The 27,002-nt window shown below is 51.3% G+C and overlaps 1 protein-coding gene across 1 annotated transcript in view; it reads left to right on the top strand.

Annotated features, from left to right (window-relative positions):
* SOGA1 (suppressor of glucose, autophagy associated 1) overlaps positions 1 to 24,364 on the top strand; it is a 67,910-nt gene extending 43,546 nt beyond the window's left edge. The window contains 11 exon segments of the mRNA XM_047744125.1: positions 35 to 160; positions 1,141 to 1,371; positions 4,483 to 4,587; positions 5,538 to 5,705; positions 7,354 to 7,605; positions 9,148 to 9,219; positions 10,466 to 10,536; positions 11,887 to 12,583; positions 12,585 to 13,238; positions 17,379 to 22,366; positions 22,409 to 24,364. Of these exon segments, the coding sequence (XP_047600081.1) occupies positions 35 to 160; positions 1,141 to 1,371; positions 4,483 to 4,587; positions 5,538 to 5,705; positions 7,354 to 7,605; positions 9,148 to 9,219; positions 10,466 to 10,536; positions 11,887 to 12,583; positions 12,585 to 13,238; positions 17,379 to 17,531 (2,529 nt within the window). The 3' untranslated portion in view covers positions 17,532 to 22,366; positions 22,409 to 24,364.
* The last annotated feature ends 2,638 nt before the right edge of the window (positions 24,365 to 27,002 follow it).

Raw genomic sequence — 27,002 nt, 5'->3', positions numbered from 1 at the left:
CTCCCTGTGTCTGTGTCCCTCATCCCTATCCCAGATCAAGGAACTACAGCTGGTACTGGCTGAGGCCCATGACAGCCTCCGGGGCCTGCAGGAGCAGCTGTCCCAGGAGCGGCAGCTTCGGAAGGAGGAAGCCGACAACTTCAACCAGAAAATGGTCCAGGTGGGTGGTGCCCAGTGCCTGCCCCCCATACTGACTCCAGCATCTCTTCCCTGAACAGAAGGCAGAAACCTTAGGGCTCCATGGGTCTTCAGAAGGCAAGGGTATCGGGAAACTTGAGTCTGCTCGCCCTAGCGGTACTTGATCGTGCATCAGCTCTACTGGGCTGGAATCCTGGGCTTGTCATTGACGGCCTGTGTGACCTCAGGCCAATCCTGTCTCCTCTCTAGGCCTCAGTTTCCCACCTATGACATACTGCTCCCATCAGAGCTGAAAACCTGTATCAGAAAGCCCAAAGGTCTGGCTGCTGATCCGGGCTGGTAGTCCTGCTAATAGAAAGCATATATTAAGCCCTTACTGTATGTCAGGACTGTGCAGTGCTCTTTTCACACATTATGTCCTTTAGTCCTCAGGATTTCCCCTGTGAGGGTGTCCCCATTTTATAGATGGGGAGACTGATGCCCAGGGAGCTGAAGTGCTTGGCCCAGGTTGCATATCCAGGGTGAGACTCTAATCCCGGTCTCTGCTCTCTCAATCATGACCTTGCATTCCTTCCTCAGGATTTGCATCTTCCCTCTCTAACCCTAACCCTGGCATGGCATGCCCTTCGCGCTCGACATAGGTCATGCCTTCCTGCCCTCCTTGCTCACCCGCCCGGGTTCCTCATCAGATGTGAGAGTTCCCGTGAAACTTTGGCAGCCAGCATGTGCTCATTATGTGATGTCATGATTTTTACAGTGAGGCAGAGCCGGGTTCAAATCCCACTTCCCAGTGATCCGTAACTGATCACTGTTGCTTTTATGAGTTTCTCTTCCCTGGAGTTTATCCCAACAGAATGTAGCTGACGTTGGTAGAGCCCCTGGCAGGGATCACCAACAGGCACCTCCCAAACTTTCCTCTCTGTCTTTATCTGAGGCCCGGAATGGGAAAGGGGAGTGTTGGGAAGGTAGCTGAGGGTGCTCACGCTCCTGTCCCCCTCCCAGCTGAAGGAGGACCAGCAGAGGGCGCTCCTGAGGCGGGAGTTTGAGCTGCAGAGTCTGAGCCTCCAGCGGAGGCTGGAGCAGAAATTCTGGAGCCAGGAGAAGAACATGCTGGTGCAGGAGTCCCAGCAGTTCAAGCACAACTTCCTGCTGCTCTTCATGAAACTCAGGTGGTTCCTCAAGCGTTGGCGGCAGGGCAAGATTTTGCCCAGTGAGGGGGATGACTTCCTTGAGGTATGGTTCCCCTGGGGCTGGGACTAGGGCAGGGCTAGGGTGGGGAAGATGGGAGTAGACACCCAGGTGACATTGACACAACCCTGAGGCTCATCCCCAAGCTGTCAGGCTGTAGGCTTCCATCCCTGCATTCATTCACTCGTTCAGCTTCTGCTTGTTGAGAACTAACTCTTTACCAGACATTGTGGCTAGAGATACTGTGATGGAGACAGACGTGGTCCCTCCCCAAAGAGAGCTGATCGGTCTTTAACACCTCGCTAAGACTTGTTCATTTCCCTTTGCAATGAACCTCAGAGTCCTCAGCAGGCAACAGTAACTGGGTAAATTCAATAATCTAGTTTTGTTACTATGCCATTATGGGCCCATATAGTACATATTATTTTTTTACTACTTTAAGGGATACATTGTATAGAGTAAAGTGCACACATCTTAAGTGTACAGCTGATGAAGTTTTGTCATGTACGTCTGTACATGACGCCTAACGACTGAGCCACCCAGGCGCCTGATAAAAATCTTTTAAAAAAAGAGAGATATAAACATAATCAGGGCACCTGGATGGCTGAGTGGGTTAAGTGTCTGCCTTCAACTCAGGTCATGATCTCAGGGTCCTGGGATTGAGCCCCATGTCAGGCTCCCTGCTCAGTGAGAAGTCAGCTTGTCCCTCTCCCTCTGCCCCTCCCCGCCCCTACTCATGCTTGCTCCCTTTGTCTTAAATAAATAAATAAAATCTTTAAAAAAAGATGTAAGCATAACCACATACATTGGTAAAAAAGATACATACACGTGTATAAATATGATATAAACACATACATGTAACTATATAAATAAACGATGTACATTCATACTCAAAAATATCTGTCCACACTTGCAGAATTTTACGTGTGAAATGATAACTATACGTGTGAATGATAAAAAAAAAACAAAACCGCTCAGGCATTGAGTATGGTATTCTAGGTACTGTTTTAAGTACTTTAGGTGAATGATTGCATTTCATCTTTACAGATGTGCTAAGATATGTAGGTAATTATTGTTCCCATTCTACTGCAGATAAAGATCTTTGATTCCTTGCCTCAGTTCTGAAATCCAGAAATTCTGAGAGAGCTGTGTTTGGTTGTATCTAAACTCAATTGGAAAAGATTGGCCTGACATTCATTTGGCAGTAAAACCTTTATTTATCCCATTTCGTGTTAAAATTCATATGTTTGTAGGGAAACATGAGTGTGCTTGAGCCTAGAGTGTTACACTAGGCTCTGCTGGGGCAGTGATACCCTGAATAGTGTGGGTACCACATTGTCTTTCTAAATCCCCATGCATTTTGAATTCTCAACACACCTGGCCCCGAGGATTTTGGAGAAAGAATCATGCACCTGTGTCTACAGACAACCATAGTCTGTATGTTTAGATACTCATGACCAGGGACAGAATTGGGGTGTTTATTCAGGCAGGCCCTGCCCTTCTCCCCCACCATCCTCGGAGTACTTCCCAGTCTCAGTGTCTGCGCTGATATTAGAAACTCTTCTTCATTTGGTTTCTAGGACATCAAATTCTCTTGGGTTTCCTTCCACCTCACTAGTTGCTCTTTCTTGATCTCCTTGGCTGGATCCTCCTTTTCTCCTTGCCCTCTCTTAACGTCAGAGTCCCCAAGGCTCAGCCTTTGGGCCACGTCTCTCCCTTACCACCACCTGCCCCCTTGGGGAGCTTGTCCAGGTACATGGCTTAAATGGCCTTCCTTGCATGTTGTGACTCTATCCAGAATCTAGAGTCTAACCCAGCTGCTCTGCCCTCCCTCCCGGCTGAGCCACCATCACTTCTTGCCTGGATTTTCACTGTAGCCTCTTACGTGGTCTCCCCACTCTGCACCCTTCTGCCAAGCACCTTGCATTCAGAAGGATACGAGGAGGTACCCCAGGCGGCATGTACTGCATGTGGATGGCATCCCCTGGAGTTTTGTGTTGGGGGTTCTGTTGCTGCCCATTAAGCTCGGCAGCTGTGGCGATCCTGAGAAACCAAAAATCAGGTGGGCGTCCCTCCTCTGGCTCCTCCTCTGGCTCCCATTTTACCCAGAGCCGAAGCTGAAGTTCCTACAAGTCCCGGGTGTGGGCGACCAGCCTTATTCCCCATACCTGTCTCGCTTTCTCCGTGGATCTCCTGCTTCCCTCACGCAGACATGTTCCCACCTCAGGACCTTTGCATCTGCTGTGCCCTTTCCCTGGAATTCTCGACCTGCAGGTGTTCACATGGCTCATTCTCTCTTAGCTCTTTCAGGACTTTGCCCGAATACTAGTGTCTCTCTGAGGCCCTCCTTGACCACCCACATGCAGCACCCCCCACCCTCAGCTCCTTAGCTTGCTCTTGTACCCCGTGGAGCTTCGCTGTGTGATATTCCAGACAGTTAATCCCATTTCATACATTGCACTTATTTGTTAGTTTTCTTGCTACTGGAATGGAAGCTAAAGGGGATAATGGTTTTTATCCATCTTGTTCACTGGTGTATCCCCAGCTCTGAACACAGGGCTTGGTGCACGGTAGGTTTTCAATAACTCTTTGTTGAATGAAAGATGAATGAGTGCCCCAGTCAGAAGTTAGCTTCCTTCTGCTTCATTCCCACCCTGAACTAGTACCCTGGCTTCCTTGGCTGGCTCTGGACTTCTCTGCAGAATCCATCAGCAGCAAACCCCCTCCCAGGAAGGTTCCTTTCGTCCACTCAAACTTTGGTTGCCATTTCTTTAATTATGCGGGTGCCCATGGCTCTTTTAGTCCATCCGAAGGGCCTACCTGTTGACCCAGCCTGGCAACATGATTATTTCTGAGGATGCCTCATGGCCCTTGGGGCAGAAGCGTTGGTATGGGAGGACAGAGGGGCCTGCCTTTCCAGCTGTGCTCCTAGGCCTTGATGGTGCCCAGGAGCCAAAGTTAAAATCTGGGGAAATCAGTGTCCAACTAGAGTGCCTTTGGTCCACCCTGGACCATAAACCCCCATTCTTTCTTCTTGCCTGGCTGTGTTGTACCCTTTCTATCTGGGCCACTAGCCTGAATCCCCTCTCCTAATGGTCAGACTCTCAGGCATGACACCCTTCCAGCCCCTGTTGAATGTGGCTTTTTTAAAAACAGGTAAATAGCATGAAGGAGCTATACCTGCTAATGGAGGAAGAGGAATTAAACGCCCAGCATTCTGATAACAAGACCTGCGCAGGGGACAGCTGGACCCAAAACACGGTGTGTTCCCAGCCCAGTCCCAGTCCTGTCCTGCCCATGCTTCCTTTGTCTGTTTAATGATCGCTTCCTGCCTCCTTCCCTGACCTGTCTTGCATGGGGCACTGGAGCTGCGGAGGGCCATCACCTGGTTACTGGCCCCAGATACTTAGTGCTATGGGGTTCAGAAGTCATCCAGGGCAGTGGACTGGGCGGTCATACGCAGGAGAGCTGTTAATTCTCTCCGGAGTGTAGGGGACAGTGTCATAGAGAAAGGGTAATAAGTGGCAGGTTTCGAAGGATGAATGGGAGCTTGCATACTAGAGTGGGGAAAAGGCCCTTTTGGACCTAGAGCTGTGTGTACCGAGGTGTGGCAGTGTATTCTGGGATTGGCTGTGGCTTGGGATGCGTAGAGTGGGGGTAAGGACATCCAATTGGGGTCATATGAAGAGAGGCCTTGTGGTCTGGAGTCAGAAACCCTCAAATCAAGCCATGGGACAGAGAGAGTGATGGAGTCGGGCCGCCAGGGTCATACACAGTGAACTTGGGTAGGTGGGAGACGGGTCATGGGCCCAGGAGAGAGGATGGAGACTCAGTCAGGCCATCAGGGAGGCTGCATAGTTGGTATTCCCCATGTGGCCCACGGTGGGTCAGAGAGGCACATCTTGGGCAAGGATAAAGACCTGGGGCCTAGAGTCTGCAGAAGCTCAAAGAAGCCGGAGTCCATCACACATTTAGGCTGAATAATAATTGCTGTGACCTCAGAGTTTTTTTGTTCATGTGAGGCTGGGGCACATATCAACCTAGGAGGTGCCCAGGCCTGGGCTCGGCTGGGTGAGATGGCCTGGGGAGGCCCTGGGGTTTGCTTGAGACTGGGCAGAGTCCCATGCTGGACTCTGAGTGAGTGTTCCCAGCCCAGGCTCCCCTTCCAACCCCTCCAAAGCTCCTGACCCAGGCCTTTCCCCTTTCTGCAGCCCAATGAGTATATCAAGACACTGGCCGACATGAAGGTGACGCTGAAGGAGCTGTGCTGGCTGCTGCGGGATGAACGCCGTGGTCTGACTGAGCTCCAGCAGCAGTTTGCCAAGGCCAAGGCCACCTGGGAGACAGAGCGGGCAGAGTTGAAGAGCCATACTGCTCAGGTGAGTCCCCTACCTGTCAGAGACATTGCCCTCTTTGCTCCTCCCTCTTCTAAGCCCCCATAGCTGTCAGACCTGGGAGCACGATGCTCAAGCCGTGCTCCTAAGAAGCATAGAAATAGGGGCGCCTGGGTGGCTCATCGGGTTAAGCTTCTGCCTTCGGCTCAGGTCATGATCTCAGGGTCCTGGGATCGAGTCCCGCATCGGGTTCTCTGCTCAGCAGGGAGCCTGCTTCCCTCTCTCTCTCTGCCTGCCTCTCTGTCTACTTGTGATCTCTGTCTGTCAAATAAATAAATAAAATCTTTAAAAAAAAAAAAAAAAGCATAGAAACATCTTCTCTTCCTCTTGAGACCCAGAGAGGGCAAGAGACTTACCTTGAAGCACACAGCAAGGGTCCCAGAAACACTGGGGACTGGGAGTCAGGGGTCCAAGGAAGGAATGTAAGGGACTGACAAATGGGCACAGGACATCATTGGCCCATCTGCTGCACCATGGGTTCCCAGGTGAGGCCAGGTGCTTTAATACTTGTCTGCACCTGATGATGTCCTTCACATACATGGCCAGGCTTCTGCTGCCTGCTGTCCTTATTTGCTCCCCCCCTTCTCATAAGCATCCCCTTTGTCTCTTGCTAGCTGGCTTTGTTTTACTCCCACAACCCAGTGTGACCAGGGGAGCCTTAACAAGGAGTCCTGGAGGTGTTTGGTATCTGCTGTGTGCCCAGAGGCAAGTTGCTGCCCTCCTCTGGTCTGAAAAGTGAGAGGGTGGGTTGCCTCCCACTCAGAGAGAATGCCCTGACCATCACCAGCAATACCCCTGCCTCAGCTCTTCAGGTCCCAGCTTCCTCCAAGCCTGTAACAAAACCAGCACGGAAGGGTTAAGTTTCTTTCCCAAGGTCACCCAGCTAGTAAGTAGCAGACCTGACTTGCTCCCCAAACCTCTGCCCCTGCTGGCTTCTCATTACCATGATCCCAGCCTTCTTCCCAGTGCTCGCAACCTTCTGGCTTCCCCATGTCACCCTCCTTTCCTCTGAATGTTCCTGCTGCTCCCCAAACCCCGTCATTCCAGGTGCCCCCCTACCCACTGGGAAGCTGACTGGCCCCTGTGGGGGTTCATGGACCACAGCCTGGGGGATCTGGGGTACACTGATGCTTGAGGCTGCATGTTTACCTCCCCCCCCCCAGGCCGTCGCACTGGACTGATTCCTGCACACATTCATTGTGTGACTGTGGGTGCATGGCCCCCCTCCAACCGTAAACCCAAACCACTTGTGAGAGTTGATGAAATATGAGAAGCAATAACTAGGAAAGCCTCCCGTTTTGTAGCTCTGTGACCTGGGACAAATAACTTAACCTCTTCGAGCCCCTTTCTCCTCTGCAAGGTATCGTAAAAGGTAGTTGTCTTGCTGAGATTTCACGAGGATGCCGAGATAATGCTTGAGAAGCCCTTAGTGTGTGGAAAGCGCTCCTTGCGAGCCCTGATTGTGAGGAGGGCTTAGTTCTGCGTGGGGGAGTCCTAGCCGGTGAGGGGCCTCCCCCCACCCCACCACCGCCCCCTGCTGGTGCCTGAGAGGGAAGGAAGGTGGCCGGATCGGGGGCAGAGGGGAAGGGTCTCCTGGTCCCAGCCACCCAGTTTGCCTTTCCTTCTGCTGCAGATGGAGCTGAAGGCTGGCAAGGGGGCTGGGGAGCGGCCGGGGCCGGACTGGAAGGCCGCCCTCCAGAGGGAGCGTGAGGAGCAGCAGCACCTGCTGGCCGAGTCCTACAGCGCCGTCATGGAGCTGACGCGGCAGCTGCAGATCAGCGAGCGCAACTGGAGCCAGGAGAAGCTGCAGCTGGTGGAGCGGCTGCAGGGTGAGAAGCAGCAGGTGGAGCAGCAGGTCAAGGAGCTGCAGAACCGCCTGAGCCAGGTGAGGCCTGCTGCAGCCGCCATGGGGCTCCCTATGGGAGAGGTCTGGGGCTGGGCTCTCCTTCAGTTACAGCTGGATCCAGGTGCTCAGAGAATGCATGAGGTGCTAAGCCCATCTCTCTGCCAGTCTCCCAGGCTTGCTTTCCTTTGTGCTTTATTCATAAGCAAGCTGTCCTCAGATAGGGTTGCTATTTTGTGCTTGAATCTTGCTGGCTTACCAAAGGCAATGGAACGAGTTTCCCTTTTCCACAAGGCTGATTGGCCAGTTGTAAGTCATGTGCCTACCCCTAGAGCCTACCGAACCCTGAAAATTTGGGAAAATTAAAGTCCTCTGGCCAAAAGAGGGGACAAGGGAAAAAACCATCGTGGACTGTTACACCCTACCACAGTTCACATCGTGTACCCAGCAGCCGCTTACCAAGCTGCTCTGCGCACTCTTTATTTTAATTAACATAATGTATTATTTGCCCTAGGAGTACATGTTTGTGCATCATCAGTCTTATACATTTCACAGCACTCACCATAGCACATACCCTCCCCAATGTCTATAACCCAGCCACCCTCTCCCTCACCCTCTTCAAGAACCCTCAGTTTCCTGAGATTAAGAGTCTCTTATGCTTGGTCTCCCTCCCGATCCCATCTTGTTTCATTTTTTTCCTCCCCACCATGATCCCCCCCGCCCTGCCTCTCAAATTCCTGTCAGAGAGATTGCCTTTCTCTGATTGACTTATTTCGCTTAGCATAATACCCTCTAGTTCCAGCCACGTCATTGCAAATGGCAAGGGTTTGTGCTTTTTGATGGCTGCATAGTATTCCTGTGTGTGTGTGTGTGTGTGTGTGTGTGTGTGTGTGTGTGTGTGTGTGTGTACGTACACCACATCTTCTTTATCCGTTCATCTGTTGATGGACATTTAGGTTCTTTCCATAGTTTGGCTATTGTACCACTCTTTATGTTGACTCTTTTCGTTGGTTTTACTTTTTCTTTTAATTACATAAATCAGGACTTCATCTTTATATAAGACCCAGATAGTGCAAAAGCATACCCCAACCCATTCCTTCCTTTTCTTGCCACTTAAATTTATATTCACAGAGATCGTTTTGTTGTTTTATCGATAACGTAATCGTAAGATACATATCATTTATAACTCGCCTCTTGCATAGAGAGCTGTTCAGGGCAGAGTGTAGAGGCCGGCCTCATTCCTAGTGGTGGAGTCCCCACCCTGGTTGTTCAGCTGTGGCTTCTCTGACCTAGCCAGCCCAGGAACTGTAGCATGAAGTAGCCCAGTAGTGACAGCGGGGACTGGAGCAGATGGGAGGGCATCCATAAGGATGCCTGTAAATGGTTGCTTTCATGGTCATGTTTCCAAATGGTTCCAGATCCATCTTTTGGTGGCTTGGAGCTACTGCCTACTGGGAAGATGGTTCCTCGTCCATAACTGGGTCATCCAGGCTACAAACATAGTCTAGGGACTGGCCCTGCACAGAGCGAGGCCCCACTGGCGAGCCTTGCCTGCCACTGACCTTCCTCTTTACCCTTGCCCAGCTGCAGAAGGCCGCTGAACCCTGGATCCTGAAGCACTCAGACTTGGAGAAGCAGGACAACAGCTGGAAAGAGGTAAGCAGGGTAGCAGCTCCTCTGTGTTCTCTTGGCTCCTGGCCACACTGCCACATCCCTCACTTGGGGGCGATGTGACAGGGAGGAAGCTAACTCTGCCCCCCCCACCAAGGTCACCCCCTTACATTCTGGGCTCCTCAGTTCTGGGATCTCTACCCCGTTGTTACAGCTGATGGCTGGGGACTTGTGAGGAGCCCTCTGTCATCTCTGTCCTTCCATGCCTGGGAGAGAGACCGGCTGTCTCTGTGTCCTTGGCCAGGCGCTTACTCTTTCTTGGTTTCAGCTGTGCCTTTCTAAAAAGCCAGGCCTCTGAGTAGCTGTGTGGTCTTGAGGGAGTCACTCTCCCTCTCTGGGCTCCAGTTACCCCCGTGGTAAAATGAGAATCACATTCTCATTTAGAACATCCTCTCTGTGGAGACTGGTTAAGTCACTTCGGTGAAATTTGCTCCTAAGCTTCGGGGGTCTTACCCATTACAGTAACATTCTCAGTAACCAAACAGTGACCATACCGGCTCTTTGCTCAGAACAGCCCGAGGGAGTTAGGAGATTTGGTTGCAAGCCACAAACACTAACTGTGGGGAACTGAGGCATGAGAGGATTTAATGGGGGCTCAAGAGGGCTGGTGGTGCAGGTTCAGAAAAACAGGTGCAAGTCCCAGGGGACCTGCTCTGGAACTAGGGGGAAGATAAGCCCTGAGCAGGAATCTTGAGGTCACTGCTCTCACCACCAACTGAACTGTGGCCACTGGCTGCTTTCTTGATGCCACCACATTCAGAAAAACTTTTAAAAATACTCTTTCCAGGGTGCCTGGGTGGCTCAGTCATTAAGCATCTGCCTTCAGCTCTAGTTGTGATCCCAGGGTCCTGGGATCCACCCCACCTTGGGCTCCCTGCTCAGCGGGAAGCCTGCTTCTCCTTCTCCCACTCCCCCTGTTAATAGTTCCTCTCTTACCATCTCTCTCTCTCTCTCTGCCAAATAAATAAATAAATAATAAAAAGCCTCTTTCCTTGGGGTTTTCTTTTGGAGCTCTGATTGGCCAAGCTTGGATCACATACCTATGGAGGGAGTGTTAGACCCACTATAGCCAGAAACTGACCAGCAGGCATTCCAGATCGGTGCTGACATCACTCCTGTTCTATAAGAGGAGACTTGGTCATGGGATCCCAGGTCATCTTGCACGGACTTCTTGTCCCTTTCCCTTGGTGCACTGGTGGCCAGAACTCACCCTTCCTCTCTTCCTTGACAGACACAGAGCGAGAAGATTCTGGACAAGGAGGCAGTTTCTGAAGCTGACCTTGGGGGTACCGCCTTAAAAAGGTGCTGGCATCCCCTCCCCCTGCCCTGCCCTGCAGCCCCTCCCCTGCCCTGTCCTTCAGATGCCTCTCCCTGCTCCACCCCTTTGCTTGTCTTTTTTCCCTCACCACTCCCCCCCGCCGACATCTCAGTAGAGCTGGGAACCCTGGGATATGGTTTCTGTGGAACCAAAGCCACTCAGGAGCCAGGAAGCTAGGGAAAATGAGAATTCCAGCCCATGATTTTTCTTGTTTGATAGTGGACATGCATGAAAACCCAGGGCTGCATATATCCTAGCTTTGAAAGTAACTGTCCATCTCCTCTTACGGTTCCTTCTCCCTGTAACTGGAGTTAGGGGAATCAGGCTGGGCTTCCATTCTGGGATTATTGTGCAGCTTCCTCTGGGCCCGGCCCTGTGCTATGGCCATGGAGACCCTGAGGCTGTTGGGAATATATCTGCACTCTTAGGAAACCCATGAATGGGACAAGGGCAACAGAACCCCATCAGAGCTGTCAGAGCAACCTCACGCCAGGCGGTCTGGGGTAGGAGGGTAGGTTCTGGAGTCAGAGGGCGGGGTATGAACTCCCATTCTGCCATTTCCTAGAGTAGTGTGACATTGGCTGATATTTGCCATCTGTCTCTAGTGGGGATAATAGGAGCTGTCTGCTAGAGTTCCTAGAGGGCCGAACGATCTTGGCTTCTGAGATGCACTTAGGTCCGCCTGGCACTTCCAGTCATCAGACAACACGTGCCATGTCTGTGCTAGACATCTTATTTGGGTTCCCCAAAACCATACACAGGATTCGAGAACTTGTCTCAAAGATCTTAAAACAAGGATCTGAGTGCAAATGGTTTATTTGGGAAGGGATTTGGGAAATACTGGAAGTGACACGGGGAAGGGAAAGTAGCCGGTAAAGGGGGATCTTGTCATTCTGTGGACAACCAAAGCTCTGTTTCACCGAGAAACTCTGGGGTCCAGAGCAGAACAGGCAACGCAGAGTTCTCCCACCCTCGGATCAAGGAGGCCTGGTCCTGAGCCACGAGATCTGCCCAGTCTTGAGGGCTGTGTCTAGGGGCCAGACTCTGTGATATTTGTAGCTTCTTCTGCGTGGAGGTCAGGTGTGCCCTTGCAGGCACAGAAAAGCCTTTGGCGCAGAGTAGCAGGTGTTCACAGTGTTACGTGTTGGGTACATAGGGGCAGGTGCCGAGGTGGCGTGGGGCTGGGCACCAACAGTGTCTTCCACGAGAGGTAAGCCAGACGGTCGTGGCCCTAGCCCTCATGCAGTGCGGGGACCAGGGACGAAGAGCAAAGTGTCTGGTCCTTGTCTGTTTTCTCCCATTAACGTTGCTCTTTTCTCCTCCACTCCTCCCAGGACCAAATCTGTTTCCTCCATGTCTGAATTTGAAAGTTTGCTTGACTGTTCCCCGTACCTTGCCGGGGACGCGGCCCGGGGTAAGAAGCCGCCCAACAACCCCGCCTTTGCCTTTGTGGGCCCCCAGCCAGTGGACCCGGAGAAGGAGGGCCAGGAGCAGCCAGGGCTCTCGCCACGGGACTGCAACCGCCTGGGACCCCTGGGCTGCCAGGAGCCCGCGGGGAGGCAGATGCAGCGCAGCTACACGGCTCCCGACAAGACGGGCATCCGCGTGTACTACAGCCCCCCAGTGGCCCGGCGCCTGGGCGTCCCCGTGGTCCACGACAGGGAGGGCAAGATCATCATCGAGCCCGGCTTCCTTTTCACCACTGCCAAGCCCAAAGAGTCAGCTGAGGCCGACGGGCTGGCCGGGAGCTCCTACAGCCGCTGGCTCTGCAATTTCTCCCGACAATGCTTGGACGCGGGCTCAGGGGGCAGCCCTGCGGCGCCGGGCCCCAGCTTCCCAGCCGCCCTGCGTGACTTTGAGATGTCTGGCAACATGAGCGACGACATGAAGGAGATCACCAACTGTGTGCGCCAGGCCATGCGCTCGGGCTCCCTGGAGAGGAAGGTCAAGAGCACGTCCAGCCAGACGGTGGGCCTGGCCAGCGTGGGCACGCAGACCATCCGCACAGTCAGCGTGGGCCTGCAAACCGACCCCCCCCCGCAGCAGTCTCCACGGCAAGAGCTGGTCACCCCGCAGCTCCTCACTGGTGTCTGTGCGCAGCAAGCAGATCTCCTCCTCCCTGGACAAGGTGCACTCGCGCATCGAGCGGCCGTGCTGCTCCCCCAAGTATGGCTCACCGAAGCTCCAGAGGCGCTCCGTGTCCAAGCTGGACAGCGCCAAGGACCGCAGCCTCTGGAACCTGCACCAGGGCAAGCAGAATGGCTCGGCCTGGGCCCGCTCCACCACCACGCGGGATAGCCCCGTGTTGAGGAACATCAACGATGGGCTGTCCAGCCTCTTCAGTGTGGTGGAGCACTCGGGAAGCACAGAGTCTGTCTGGAAACTGGGCATGTCTGAAGCCCGGGCCAAGCCTGAACCTCCAAAGTACGGCATCGTGCAGGAGTTCTTCCGCAACGTGTGTGGCCGGGCCCCAAGCCCCACGTCTGCAGCCGGGGAGGAGAGCACCAAGAAGCCGGAGCCCCTCTCCCCAGCCAGCTACCATCAGGCGGAGGGCATGGCCAGGATCCTGAACAAGAAGACAGCCAAGTCGGGTGGCAGTGAGGAGGCCAGACTCTCAGTGCTTCCCCAGATGGGGAAAGATGGTGTCCCCCGGGAAGGAGATGGAGCCACAGCCCTTCCCAATGAGGTAGGTGGGTGGGGGTCTACTCTTTTTCTTGGGAGCGGGGAGGTTGACTTAGAAGGTCCAAAGTCTCTTGGTTTTCAAACTCAGGAATATGGTTGTATGTTTCATAAAGTCCTTTTGCTGGTCTGGAAAGAGGGGTTGGTGGTGGACGGGGGGGTGCCTGGCTGGCTCAGTCAGTAGGACATGTGACTCTTGATCTCACAGTTGTGAGCCCAAGCTCCATATTGGGTGTAGAGCCCACTTATAAATGAATAAATAAATGGATGGATGGATGGATGGAAGGAATGGGGGTTAGAAGGCCCCAGCCTGGAACAACAGACCTGATGGACACACGGTCTGAAAAGCAAGAGACGAGTGAGCGAGGCTTCACTAGCATCCACTCCAGGGAACACTTAACTGCTCTCCTGCATCAGTGTGCTGGGGCCAGCTGATCTGGTCCGTGAGAGGTCATTGCGTGCATCTCTGTGTTCAGTAAAACACCTTGGCACCTTGAGATTGGCCGTAGTGGGAGGACTACACCATGGAAATTGAGAAATACTCCAGATCCGGGCTTTTCCCCTCACTCCTGGAAAATTAGTTATTAAACATTTTCTAGCATACCCTTGCCCAGCCCCCTAAGACTCCATGCCTAAGTGCTTTCATTTTCTCTGAGAATCTTTTGCTGCACATCCCACTCCTGATAACGATTTCAGATTTGGTTTGGGATTATTTGCATGTTAGTTAAAGAATGCGTATAAGTTAGTTTTCCAGAAGGGGAAATGGTGAGATAGCTTATGGATCCCAAGCACAAGGACACAAAGGCCTCAGCACCTTCTCTGTCTCTCTCTTCTCTCCCTTTTCTCTGATGTCTGCTTTTTTCCTCTGTCCCTCTGCTGCATTTACATGTGTGGTCCCAGCTTTGCTTTTTATGACATCTTCTAGTTCAAGCACCTGAGACTGATTCAGATCCCTCCATCCCAATTCCACATTCCTAGAAGAAAGAAGAAACTGTGATTGGTTTAACTTGGGTCCAGTGTACCCCCGTGGTCTAATTAGCTGTGGTCAGGGGTGGTATCATGGGGCCTCCGGTGCACTCGTTGAAGGTTGAAGGTGGGGGCTCAGAGAGGTGGCATGGGCTGGGCCTGGCCCATTTGTATGTATTATATGTTTAGGTGGTTTCTAGGTTTTCCCTACCTTACATAATGCTGTGGTGGACATCTTGGTACAAAAACATTTGTCCACATTTTGGATTATTTCCTTAGGTTTAAGTTGCAGCAATGGGATTATAGGATAAAAGAATATTAAAAAAAATTTTTTTTAAAGATTTTATTTATTTACTTCTCAGAGAGATAGAGAGAGTACAGGCAGGCAAAGGCAGAGGGAGAAGCAGGCTCCCTACAGAACAAGAAGCCCGATGTGGGACTCGATCCCAGGACGCTGAGATCATGACCTGAGCCGAAGGCAGCCGCTTAACCGACTGAGCCACCCAGGCGCCCAAGAATATAAAAATTTTAAAGGCATTTGATAAATGTTGCCAAATTTTTTTTTTTTAAGATTAAAACATTTTTTTATTAGCTTCAGAGGTAGAATTTAGTCTTTTCGTCAGTTTTATACAACACCCAGTGTTCGTTACATCATGTGCCCTCCTTAATGCCTATCACCCAATTACCCCATCTCCCACCCTCCTCCCCTCTAGCACCTCTCAGTTTGTTTCCTAGAGTTCAGTGTCCCTTATGGTTTGCCTACCTCTCGATCTTCATCTATACACAACGTATGTACACACACACACACACACACACACACACACACACACTGTTGGTTCTGTTTCTCTAGAGAACCCTAATACAGTGGGTATATTTAGTCTGTGAGAATTCAGTAAGGCATATTTTTATCGTATGTTCAGTATGTACATTAAACTGAAAAAAAATTTTAAGTATGGAGTATAGAGAAATAAAACATTAACCACAGGGGCACCTGGGTGGCTTAGTCGGTTAAGTATCTGCCTTTGGTTCAGGTTGTGATCCTGGGGTCCTGGGATCAAACCCCATGTCAGACACCCAATAAGCAGGGAGCCTGCTACTCCCTCTCCCTCTGCCCTTCCCCCCTGCCTGTGCTCTCTTTTGTGCATACTGCCTCTCTCTTTCAGTCAAATAAGTAAATATATTTAAAAAAAAACACAATAAAAAAACACTAACCAGATACTAGTAAAGGCTGTAGAAATTGGGCACACCCTTTTGAAAGACAGTTTGGTGGGGGCATGTGTCTGGCTCAATCAGTGGAGCATAGAACTTTTGATCTCAGGGGTGAGCTCTAGCCCCATGGCTATACTTAAAAAAATTTTTTTAAACCAATAGGCTGTATGTATGTATGTGTGTCTGTGCGTCTTTGTGTCTGTGTATGGGTGTGTATAGAGAAAGACAGATTTATTATAAGGAAGTGGTTCCCACAATTATGGAGACTGACATGTCCTAAGATTACAGAGTAAGGTAGAGCAAGCTGGAGACCCAGGAGAGCTGATGCTTTATTCTAGTCTGAGCTCAAAAACCTGAGAACCAGGAGAGCCAGTGATGTTATTCCAGTACAGCACATGTAGCTAATGTAGTTCCAGTCCTAAGGCCACCAGGCAGGAAGAATTCTTTCTTACTCTGGGAGAGTCAGCCCTTTTGTTCTATCCAGACCTTTGATGATTAGATGAGGCGCACCCACATTAGAGAAGGCAATCTACTCCAAAAGCAACCTCACAGAAGCTCTCGGGGTAATATGTGACTAGATATCTGGGCACCCTGTAGCTCAGTCAAGTTGACACATAAAATTAACCATCACATCCATGGGACCATATATACATCAAGAGACAAAGGTACAAGCTGGCTGTATTTTGAATATTGATTTTATTTTATTTTTATTTTTATTTATTTATTTATTTTAAGATTTTTATGTATTTATTTGACACAGAGAGAGATCACAAGTAGGCAGAGAGGCAGGCAGAGAAAGAGGAGGAAGCAGGCTCCCTGCTGAACAGAGAGCCCGATGTGGGGCTCGATCCCAGGACCCTGAGATCATGACCCGAGCCGAAGGCAGGGGCTTCACCCACTGCACCATCTAGGTGTCCCTTGAATATTGATTTTAAAGTTGAGCCAAGTATTTTTCAGTATGTAAAATGTGCATGTTACCCATTGACCTGGTAGTTCTTCTAAGAGTATAGTCTATGGAAATATTCACAGAGGTGGGAGAATATCCTTACATAAATGTATGGCATTATTGGTAAAAATTGCTGATATTGGGACACCTGGGTGGCTCAGTCATTAAGCATCTGCCTTTGGCTCAGGTCATGATCCCAGGGTCCTGGGATTGAGTCCTGCATCAGGCTCCTTGCTTAGTAGGGAGCCTGCTTCTCCCTCTGCCTGCTGCACCTGGTAGTGCTCCTTCTTTCTCTCTTTCTGACAAATAAAGAAATAAAATAAAATAAAATAAAAAAGAAAGGAAAATGCTAACATTTATTAATACTTCATAGGCACTATGCCAAATGCTTCGCGTATTATATTTGATTTGACCCTCACAACAATTTTGAGAAAGGTATCATGTCCTTCATCTTAGAAGGAAATCAAAGTTCAGAGAGGTTAAGCAACTTACCCAAGGGAGTGACAGGGCTGGGATTTGAACCAAGCAATCTAGTTCTATAGCTGCACTTCTAACCATTATTGCTGGTGTGTTGATAATAGTAAAAAAAAAAGAGAAACTACCTAAAATGCACATAAACCACGAATTGGATAAATAAGGTATTTCCATTCAGTAGAGTAGTATATAGCCACTAAAAGGAAGGAAATCTAGGTATACATAGTGACAGAAAAGTGTTTATGTTTTGCAGTTACAGAATAGGCAGTAGGAGGATTTTGATTAGCGTATGCTTGTGCAACGTTGAGAATTTATCTTTGGACAACACCCACTTTCTTCTCTGTATATCCCAGAATTCATCACATTCTGGACTGTTATTTATGAATACTCTAATGGGAGAAAAACAATTTAAAGAAATTGGTCCAGAGAGGGGCCACAGTCACTGGGAACTGGTCCCCAGGCACAGCTGGGTCCAAATTCCTGGCCAACCATGTAGCCCCTGGGTGGTCAGTGCTTCTTAGCTCCTCCTGACTTCATCCTCCCTGCTCCTAGGATGCTGTCTGTGACTGTAGCACCCAGTCTCTCACCTCCTGCTTCGCCCGGCCGTCCCGCTCTGCCCTCCGCCATTCTCCTTCCAAGTGCCGGCTGCACCCTTCAGAGTCCAGCTGGGGTGGGGAAGAGAGGGCAGCTCCCCCCAGCGAGTGACAGAGCAGCCGGGCTCCCCACCTCAACCAGCCCAGTCCCCGGATCGCTGAAGGGAACCAGCAGAGAGGAGGCGAGGTGAGGGGCCCATGCCCTCGGCATCGTCTCACCTTGGAGGTTCAGCCGCTACACCACTGCCAGAGAACAGCTTTCCCAACCAGGTAAAGCGGGGTCTCCTGCTGACTGCTGGGTGGTGATCTCTGACTTCCAGGGGAAGGCAGCAAGTGGGAGAAAGACCACAACTAGGCTTCAGAGGTGGCTCCAGAGCGATCCCTTGGGAGCCAGTCCGTTGGGAGAGCCTCGCCTGGTTCTGCCCACACCCACTTCTCAGAAGAGCCAAGGAAAGGATACACTTCTGGTTGTGCTCCTCAGGGAAAAGGGCTCACAGAGATGTTCCTTGCCAACCATGGCCTCCTTCATGGGCAGGAAACACCATGACAAGAACGGGCTCTGCCATAGGATTCAACGTGGGGTTCCTGGTGGAACTGAGCTGGGCATCCTCCCCGTCCCTTCCTTCCCTCCACGGCTTCCTCCTCCCAGCCCTGCTGCTCTGGATTGCTGTGGCTCTCGGGGGTATGATAGGGCCAGTAGCCAGGGCCAGTATCGGCCTGGAATCCTGGGGCGCTGGATCTCCCTGCCCGTAGCCTGGATGCAGCAAGGACTGGAAGATGAGGTGGAAACGTGTGGGGCTCAGGGTTGGGTCACTGGAACTGCCTCCCTCGTCAAGGTGACCGGGTTGGGGGGGGGTTGGTGGCGGGCACCAACCTTCCCAGGACAGAAATAGGTAGAGTCAGTTTCAAGATCTGGTGCACAGATAAATTGCCTAAATGCCCACTGCCTTGATCGCTGGGGCCTGGAGGGGGCGCCACATCTCCACTGTGTTTACATCCTGTGGCTGGTAGAAGGCAAAGCTGTTCCCAATGAGAGACTCCCAATTGGCCACACCAGGCCAAGGAGCACCCCCAGAGGCCAGTGCCTCCAGGACACGGCAGTGGACAGGGGCCTGGAAACACATTTCTTGCCTCGGTTGTTTATTTGAATTTTTCTTACTATAAATATTTAAGGTGGTTTTAGTTTATTTTAATAATTTAATTCCCCCCGAAGTCCCTAAGGTAATTTATTGGAGGTCGAGACATGTATTCTTGCCACTAGGACGACGTGAGGCTTCTAGCATGATGGCCAGGCATGGGGTCCCCCGGATAGACAAGGCAGCTCGGCTGCTGAGCTCGAGTCTCCTGGTCAATTATAGAGGGCCCCCAGTAGAGCTGGAGCCCTGCAGCTTGCTCCCCAATTCTGCTGACCATCTGGCCTCAGAGCACTGCTTTTCACTCACTGCCTGGTACTTGGCCAGCCCCCAGCAGTCAGTCTGCAAACCCTCGCTGACAGGGTGGGGGACTGGGCCAACGTCCCCACTTCCTGAACATTCTCATCTGCCCTCTCATTTTGCTCCCTCCCTCTGAAACCTTTTTTTTTTTTTTTTTTTAAACGAGTCAAACACAGATTACTAAGGCTCTTACCAAGAGCGTGGTGATCTCTCCAAGTTCCCCACGTGAGAACTCACAGGAAAACAGGACTGAACTTCGAGAATGTTGTTTATTGCAGCTTTGCACATGGACGTGAAAGTGTCTGCCAGCCTGCCTCAGCTCTCACCACCTGCCAGCCTTCTCACCAGCCTCTTTCCTTAGCCTTATGGCCTCTCCTGGCCCCTCTTCCAGCCCCAGCTCCCCTGCCCACTCTTCTCCACATCCCATGTGAGCTGTCTGAGCCACAGTGGCTTATGGCAGTGTGGGGGGAAGGCCTCAGACGGCCTCTCCCTTGGTGCCAGTGAACCCATATCGGTTGCACGCCTGCCTGCACACACGCAGATGCGTGGACCTCCTGCCACTGGCGGGGGGCCCAGATTGGAAATACCAGAATGAAGCAGCTTGTCTGCAGAGTGCAGGAAGACCAAAAGCCAGCAGCTTTGTGAGCTTGCCCCCAGGACTCAGGAGACACCTCTGCACTCCCACCTGCTCCCAGTTCTGCCCTTTCAGGGTCACCTGGACAAGTTACCCTAGATCCTTCATCTTCATTTCCTACGGGCAGAATGTGAGGGCCATGTCAGGCTGATCAGGCACTCTCTTGTGCCATAGTGACTTATGTGGGCAGAACAGGCAGGTCCCTGGAGCCATGGGCCAGTCTCCCCTGGGATGCTGCTGCTCCCACTCAGAAGGTCAGGGGGTCCCTCCAAGGTTATCTCCAGGTGAGGGGACTCACACCAGGCCGCATGCCACCAGAGGCCTTCTGCCACCTCCCCAAGCAATGGAGGACCAGGGAGGTTGCACTCCTGGCCTTGGGGAGAAATCCTCATAAGACCCGAACCCCAAGGCCTATGGACCGCTCAGCCTTACCATCGTCTTCGTCCAACGCTGTCCTTGCAATCTTCTTGTCTCAGCGCCTGGCCACCTGGCCCCCAACTGGTGTCAGAGGCTCCAGATCTTGGTTTTCAGTAAAGTCCTTAGTGTCAACTTTCTGCATGCCTCTGTACAAGGTCACTCATCACTGTTCCTGCAGAAGCCTCTGGACGTGGGGCTTGATGGGGTTGAAAATGTTATGTGTAAATATTGGTTTGGTTGGATTTTTAGCATTTTAATTAGTAACTGGTTGTGTTTTCTTTTTTGGGGGTGGGGGGGTTGGTTTGTAAAAACTCTTGTACTCTTTTGGAATGTAATTTCTAAGTTTGTTTGTTTCTTCAAATGCCTTTTAAGTCTTGGTAACATTCCCAAAGCAGAAAACTGCCTGACCCACAGTGGGGATTCCCCTGGAGCCCTGGGGTCCCAGGAAGGAACACTGCCCTTCTTCCCTTTCTCCCCTTCCTGCTTCTCCACTGGACTCCCAGCACCTTCCTCCTCTTCCTTCTCCTCAACCTCCTCTATCCTTCTTCCTTTTCTACCATCTGCACACTCTCCCACCAAAGTCCCAAGGAACCCTGGGGGTTCTGATCCCCTACAGATCACTGGGCTTGGATCTATCATGTTGGCATCAGCTGGTTGGGGGGTAGTACGGGGCTAGTTGCCCGGGTTGACCCTAAACTGGACAACCTCACGTTTCTTACGTCTGACCTCTTCCCAGAGCCAAACTAGACCCTCCTGGGGACAATGATGTCTGTATTTGAAATGAAAATTGGACCACTTTGGCACATCATTGGCTCCTAGGTCTTGCATGCACAAGGCATCTGTCCAATTCCTGTCCCTCTTTCCCACCCAGGTCGTTCCCCACCAAAGGCTGACCCATTTAAAAATTCCTCCTAGAGGTCCCGCTTTCTATGAACTCAAAATGCGCCCCACCTCTTGGTCTTCCCAGGGATACTCTTGTCCCAGCTGCTTTCCCTGCTGACAAAGTGAAGGGCCCAAAGACATCACCCTCTCATATGCTGGCTGTCACATGGTTCCTATGTACCTTTCACAGTTTTATCACCCAGCCTGTTCTCTTGCCCACCCAGCTTCCAGGCTCTTCCTCCCTCTCCCCTCCCATCCAGAATGTCCCCCACCTTCCAACCGTACCAGCCCCCCAAGCTCCCACTACCTCTTCACTCATACTAATAATCTTCCCCTGCACACCCCACCCAGAGTACTCTGCTATCTGGAAATTGCTCTCCTATCACACAGCTGCTTCACAGCTGTCAGAGATGGCTCTGGGAGGCAGCCTTGGCAGGACAGGGCTTAGTGCAGATCAGGAAACGGAGGTGCAGGGCTTATTCCAGAGACACCTAACTGGGAGGTCATCGAGCCTAGATTAGGACCTGGGTCCATCGGATCCCCCAGCCCAACTTTGTCCTGGTTGCTGTGTAAACCCACTGACCCACTGGGGACTTTTCTTTGTGGGTATAGGACACTTGGAATATGCCACTACCTAACCCAGTCTTGAAACCATGCAACCATCACCACTATTTGTTTCTAGAACTTTTTAATCACCCGAGCTGAAACTCTACCCACTGAACAGACAATAAGTCACTCGTTCCCTCCCCAAGTCCCTGGTAACCTCTATTCTACTTTCTGTCTCTATGAATGTGCCTCACCTAGGTAACTCATGTAAGAGGAATCACACAGTTTCTGTCCTTTTGTGTCAAAGACCCTCACCTTTTTAGATGAAAAATTGGTCCCAGAGAAGAGAGTGGCTCACCAAGGTCACACAGCAAACTACAGGCAGAGTCAGGACCAGAAGGCTGGTTTCCTGATTCTAGAAGATTCTGCATCCCCAGTGGTGAATGAGACCCCTCTCTGCCATTCTTTGCTCTTGGTTGAGCCCCTTCCTCTTTCTGGGCTCAGTCTGTTCAGTCCCCTCCTCCCAGCCATCCACTCTGTTAACATCTTCCTCCAAAGCTCCCCCTCTCCTGCCTCCTTTTCTTGGCTCATTCCCACCAACACACCAAGTGGCCCTGACCCATGACCAGGTTTTCCTCTTCTGCATCCCAAGTTTGCTTTAACGCCTATCCCCCAGCCCTCCCAGAACGGCCTATCCAGCTCTGCTCCCCTACCATGGACTTCCCTCCCTCCTCAGGCTCCTATTCCTGTCCTGTCCCAGAAGTACTTGGGTCTGTGGTTGCCTGACTCCAATGTTTGCTGTCATATCTGGTGATGTTTCCTTGGTTCCGTTTCATTTATTTCATGTTTTCTCATACTAAAGGAGGCACCCTTCCAACACCTCAGAGAATATCTACCTTACCAGTGCTTCTCACTGGGCTTAGCCCAGTGACCTCCCAGCCCAGCAGGACATCCCCTAGGTCCACTGTTGAACCATATTATCTTCTCTGTCTCCAACCTTGGGACCTCATCACTGTCCCCTTTGGATGTGTGTGTGTGTTGTGTGTGTGTGTGTGTGTGTGTTTGTGTGTGAGAGAGGGGGGGGGGGGGACTTGAATCCCTTTTTCTGGGCTCCTGTACCCTGCCCAGTCCTGCCTAACCTCATTTGTGAAGAAGGTGCAGCCTGATTTGTGTTTTTCTCTCTCTGGGTCATTCATCCATTAGTCTGTCCATTTGATACCCCACTATCCTCTCTGCTCTGCCCTGGGCCTCACTGCCTCCAGAATATCTGTCCTGGCTTTACCCTTTACCCTTTACCCTTCACAGTGTGTGAAGTTTGCAAAGTCCCCAGACTCAAGAACCAAAGGGGACTTGATGCTGGGCCTGCATTCCCCTGCCCAGGGCTCCTCCCCACTACCTGTTACTCCTCCCTCACACTCCTTGGACCCTCGCTTATCCCATCACCCCTCTTTCCCTTCCCTTCTTGCCCTTCACCAGCCTGCAGGATCTCAGGCCCTAAAGGAAGGAGCTCTGGTTTCCTCGAAGTATCCTTGAAGGGTCGAGGTAGTCAGGGGCTGGATGGTCACATTCCATTCTGATACCACTCAAACTGCTCCTGGGAAGAAGACCCTCAGCCAGGAATCTGGAGACCCTGCCCAAGTCTGGGAAGATCTCTGTTTGGCTGGTTCTTTGAGCCTCCCCATTCTATGATTTTATCATGAGCACCAGGATGATCTCTAGGGTCCTAGAACAGCCCTTGTGTTTTGGTATCACTATCCTCTCTCCACTGGGCCCTGGTATCCTGGTTCCTCTTTCAACTCTCCCTCTGATCTCTGTGCCTTAGTTTACTTCTCCACACAGGGGGCTCACCACAAGACTATTTCCAGCAGCTTCCCGGGTATTTTGGTGCCTCTAAGGTTGGGCCTTGTCAGCTGTGGCCCAGCTCCCTGTCATTGCCTCAGGATACCAAGTTGCTGAGCGTGAGGTGCCTGGAGGTTCTCAAAATAGCTGGAGCATTACCTGGGAACTTGACAGAAATACAAAATACTGGCGCTACCCAAGACCTGCAGAATTAGAAATTCTACTGTGGGGTCCAGCAAGCTGGGGTTTACCAAGCCCTCCAGGTCGTTCTCATATAGCAGGACTTGGCCATCCACTGACCTACACTAGCAATCAGTGCGGCCTGGTGAGGGACTGAGACTGGCCCAGACCAGAATACCAGGTGGAAAATACCAGCCTCATCTGGACGCCTGAGAGATTGGAGCTCTCCTTACCCACCCCTCCCTGCCTAACAAAACAACTATGTCCTTTTCCTGGAAGCTGGAGGGCAGGAAGAAGGCTACAGTTTTCCTTTCCCTGCCTCTGGCTTCATTCCAGTTCTACTCACAAAAGGCCGTGTAGGGTTGTGCTAGCAAGGCAGTGGGTGGGAATTGTGGGGTGGGGGTCGGGGTGGACAGGAGACAAAGACCCTGACCACGTATCCCTTGGAAACCTTACCACAGGCTCATGACTCTCTTCAAATAGTAAGAAACCTAACTCCTCAAGGAAAGAATCCTAAATCCCTAGCTCCTCCTCCTCTTCCTCCTTCCACCTCCAGTGAGACCAAGTAGACAGTGCCAAAACCAGCTCCAACCCCCAACAGCTGGGGAAGAGAACCAGAAATTGCCCTCTCCTCTTGGTCCCCCTCCCCAGCCCCTGCCAATATTGTGAAGCCCCCTTTCTGCCCAGCCTGGTTTCTTGGTGAGGGTCCTGCAATCCTGGGCCCTAGGGGACCCCCCCCCTCCACCGCCAGGGAAAGGCCCTTGGGAGGGAAGGGACCAAGGGCATCCTTGGGCCAAATTGTCTGCCTCTCCTGTCCACTGTTCTCTCTTCCCCACTTCTGTCTTCAAAAGGCTCCTTCCCAAGACTGATTAGGTGCTGGGACAACTGGCCCAATCCTCCAGCTCTCCCTGCCCCTGTGTCTTATTTCAGACATGAGAATAAATGTACAGTGTAAACTTACAAAAGGTTTTTAATGGTTGTAGATTGGAAATAAAGTATGTAATATGAACAGTTTCCTTGGATTTGGCCTCATCTCTGATTTTTCTTGCTGGGTGGATGGGACCCCCATCAGATTTGAAACCTGATTCTTTCCCAACCCCCCACAGCCCAGTTGCCTGGGAAGGAGGAAGGCCTGGGAATGCCACAGTCAGCTGGCTAGTTTGGGGTCACTTGGGAGGAGCCACCAGGGGTTCTGGATACTGAGTCCTTACACCTCAGAGTCTCCTATGAAGTGTGATATGACCACTGAGAAACCTGCAGAGTGTTCAAAAATGTTACTTTCTGCAAAAACAAAACAAAACAACCTTTTACAGATTTATCATGGGAAAAAAAAAGGACACTTTAGACATGGGTCAGTTGCCTATTACAGTATAATTAATTGGCCCCAAACATTAATTAGATCACGGGTACTGTGAATCAGGAATTTGGAAGCTAGGTAGTTCTGACTTGGTGTCTCAGAGGTTGCAGTCAAACATCAGTCATGTAAAGGCTTGACTTGGACTAGAAGATCAGTTTACATGTGGCTCACTCACATGCCTGGCAAGTCAGTGTTTGCAGGAAGAGGCCTCAGTTCCTCTCTGCATAGACCATAGTGCTGCTTGAGTATCCTCACAACATGGCGGCTGGCTTGCACTAGAGCAAGTCATCTATGAGAAAGCAGGGTAGAAGTCAAAATGTCTTTTATGACTAAACTTTGAAAATCACAGTCATTTCTGTGGTATCTTACTGGTTATACAGATCAGCTCTACTCAGTGTGGGAGAGGAACACACAGGGCATGAACATCAGGAAGCAGAGACTATTGGAGACCATTTTGGAAGCTGGCTATCATTTGAAAAATCTACATCTTTCTCCCTTCCTCTCTTTCTCTGGGGGTGGCGGGGAAGGCTGACAACTAAGTTTGTGCTACGCATTGAGAATGCAGTAGATGGGCCTGGAAGACAGGAAAGCAAATGTCAATGGCAGAGGAACCCAGGGTGTTCAGGGAGCCAGGAGGAACCAGAAGACTCCACAGAAGGACATCTGAACTGATACCTGAAGTTGAGATGTTAAATAAATGAAGGGGATAGTGATATATTACAGGCAGGAGACAGACAGGAGGTGGCTCCAGGGTGAGAGAGTGCACGTATGGAAGCCTAGTAGAAAGAGAGCAGAGCAGAATGGGGAACCCAAAGATGGTCACCAGAGTTAGAGTGATGAAAAAGTCTGGGTCCAGTCATGCAGTGAGTTATGAGGGATGAAACGTCCACATTCTGTAGACCGTAGGAACCCCTGGGAGAAATGAAAGCAGAGGAAGGTCAGAGGATGTATTGGGTCTGGAATCCATGAACCAATATTTTCACTGTGCCTCAGGATAACCAGCCCTGGCTGGGAACATTGTGTTCTGTTCTTGGGACATTGACAAATTATAAGCTGAAGAGGAGGAACAGGGTACCAATAGTCCCAGAAATTGATATTCTGGGAACCAAGAGCAAAATCTCTGCTTTCAGATGGCGATTAGAGCCAGCAGGCTGCAACCACAGGGTGGAAAATTTCAGGAAGGCAGATTTCTACCTCCCATCAGAAAACCTTTCCAAGGACCGCAGCTGCTACGGAAGGATGACCCCAGTAACATTCCAGCTGCTGCTCCCCAACTCGTCTTTCAGACTTTATGGACTGCGAATAATTCAACATTTGGTTTCAGATCCGAAAGAAAGGACTGTATATGCAAGGGGACATTTCCATGGCATCATGCTAGGTGCTGCTCTCTGGGGCCTCCCATGCCAACAAGGGGTAGTGGAATAGACACAGTGGGCTTCTGGGAACACAGAGTTTTCAGTCTGGAGCCTCAGAGAAAAATCTAAGAGAGATGAATCCTCAGCTGAGGCTTAAAATTGGGAGAATTGCAGAAAAAAGCTGGAATGGGCTTTCCAGGCAGAGGAGACGGCTTGAGCAAAGGAGCAGAGGGAGGAAGCAACAAGGATTGGCAGAGGAGCTGCAAAGCAGTTTGGGGAGGGGGTGGCCTGCAATAAGGCTGCACAGGAGAGTTCTTGAACTTTGCCAGTATTAAACGGGTCACAGGAAATAAAGTACTAGAGCAGGAGTGGGATAGAATAAAACAAACTGAGTACAGAGCTCCACTCTGCTCTGGGAGAGACACGGCCCACGTTTTTGCAGTTAACAATATAAAGGGAGGGTGGAGACCATGGTCTAACCACGGAGGAGACCATCAGATGCCCCGTGACCCATTGTATTCATTTGGCAAGTACCTCTCTGGGCCTACACCTCCCCCTGCCCCATCTTCAACGGGCTCTAAGCACGTGCAGCGTAAACAAGACGAGGTAAGAGTCCGTAGGAGGGGACTCCGCGGGCGTGGCGTAGCTGGGGAAATAGATTTCGTGGCCGAGTCTTAACCAGTAAGGACTTGGACAAGGGGGCAGGGGCGGGAGGGAGGCAAGAGCTTTGGAACACCAGTTACGCATGCGCATCGAAGGCGGGCGGCATCCTGCGCATGCGTGCACGGACCCGGCAGGCTGCCAACTGCGCAGGCGCCCTTGGTTGGCGGGACTTTCAGAAGCCGCGGCAGCCTTGGGGTCGCAGATAGCTGTCTGCGCCCCAGGCCGGAGAGGAGCGGCGGCGGTGGTACTGGACGTCGAAGCTCGACCCTTGACCGCG

This window comes from Lutra lutra, chromosome 9 (assembly GCF_902655055.1).
Source record: "Lutra lutra chromosome 9, mLutLut1.2, whole genome shotgun sequence".
In the NCBI taxonomy this organism is placed as follows: domain Eukaryota; kingdom Metazoa; phylum Chordata; class Mammalia; order Carnivora; family Mustelidae; genus Lutra; species Lutra lutra.
The sequence above is the reverse complement of the archived record's forward strand: the minus strand, read 5'-3'. Positions and strand labels throughout refer to the sequence as shown.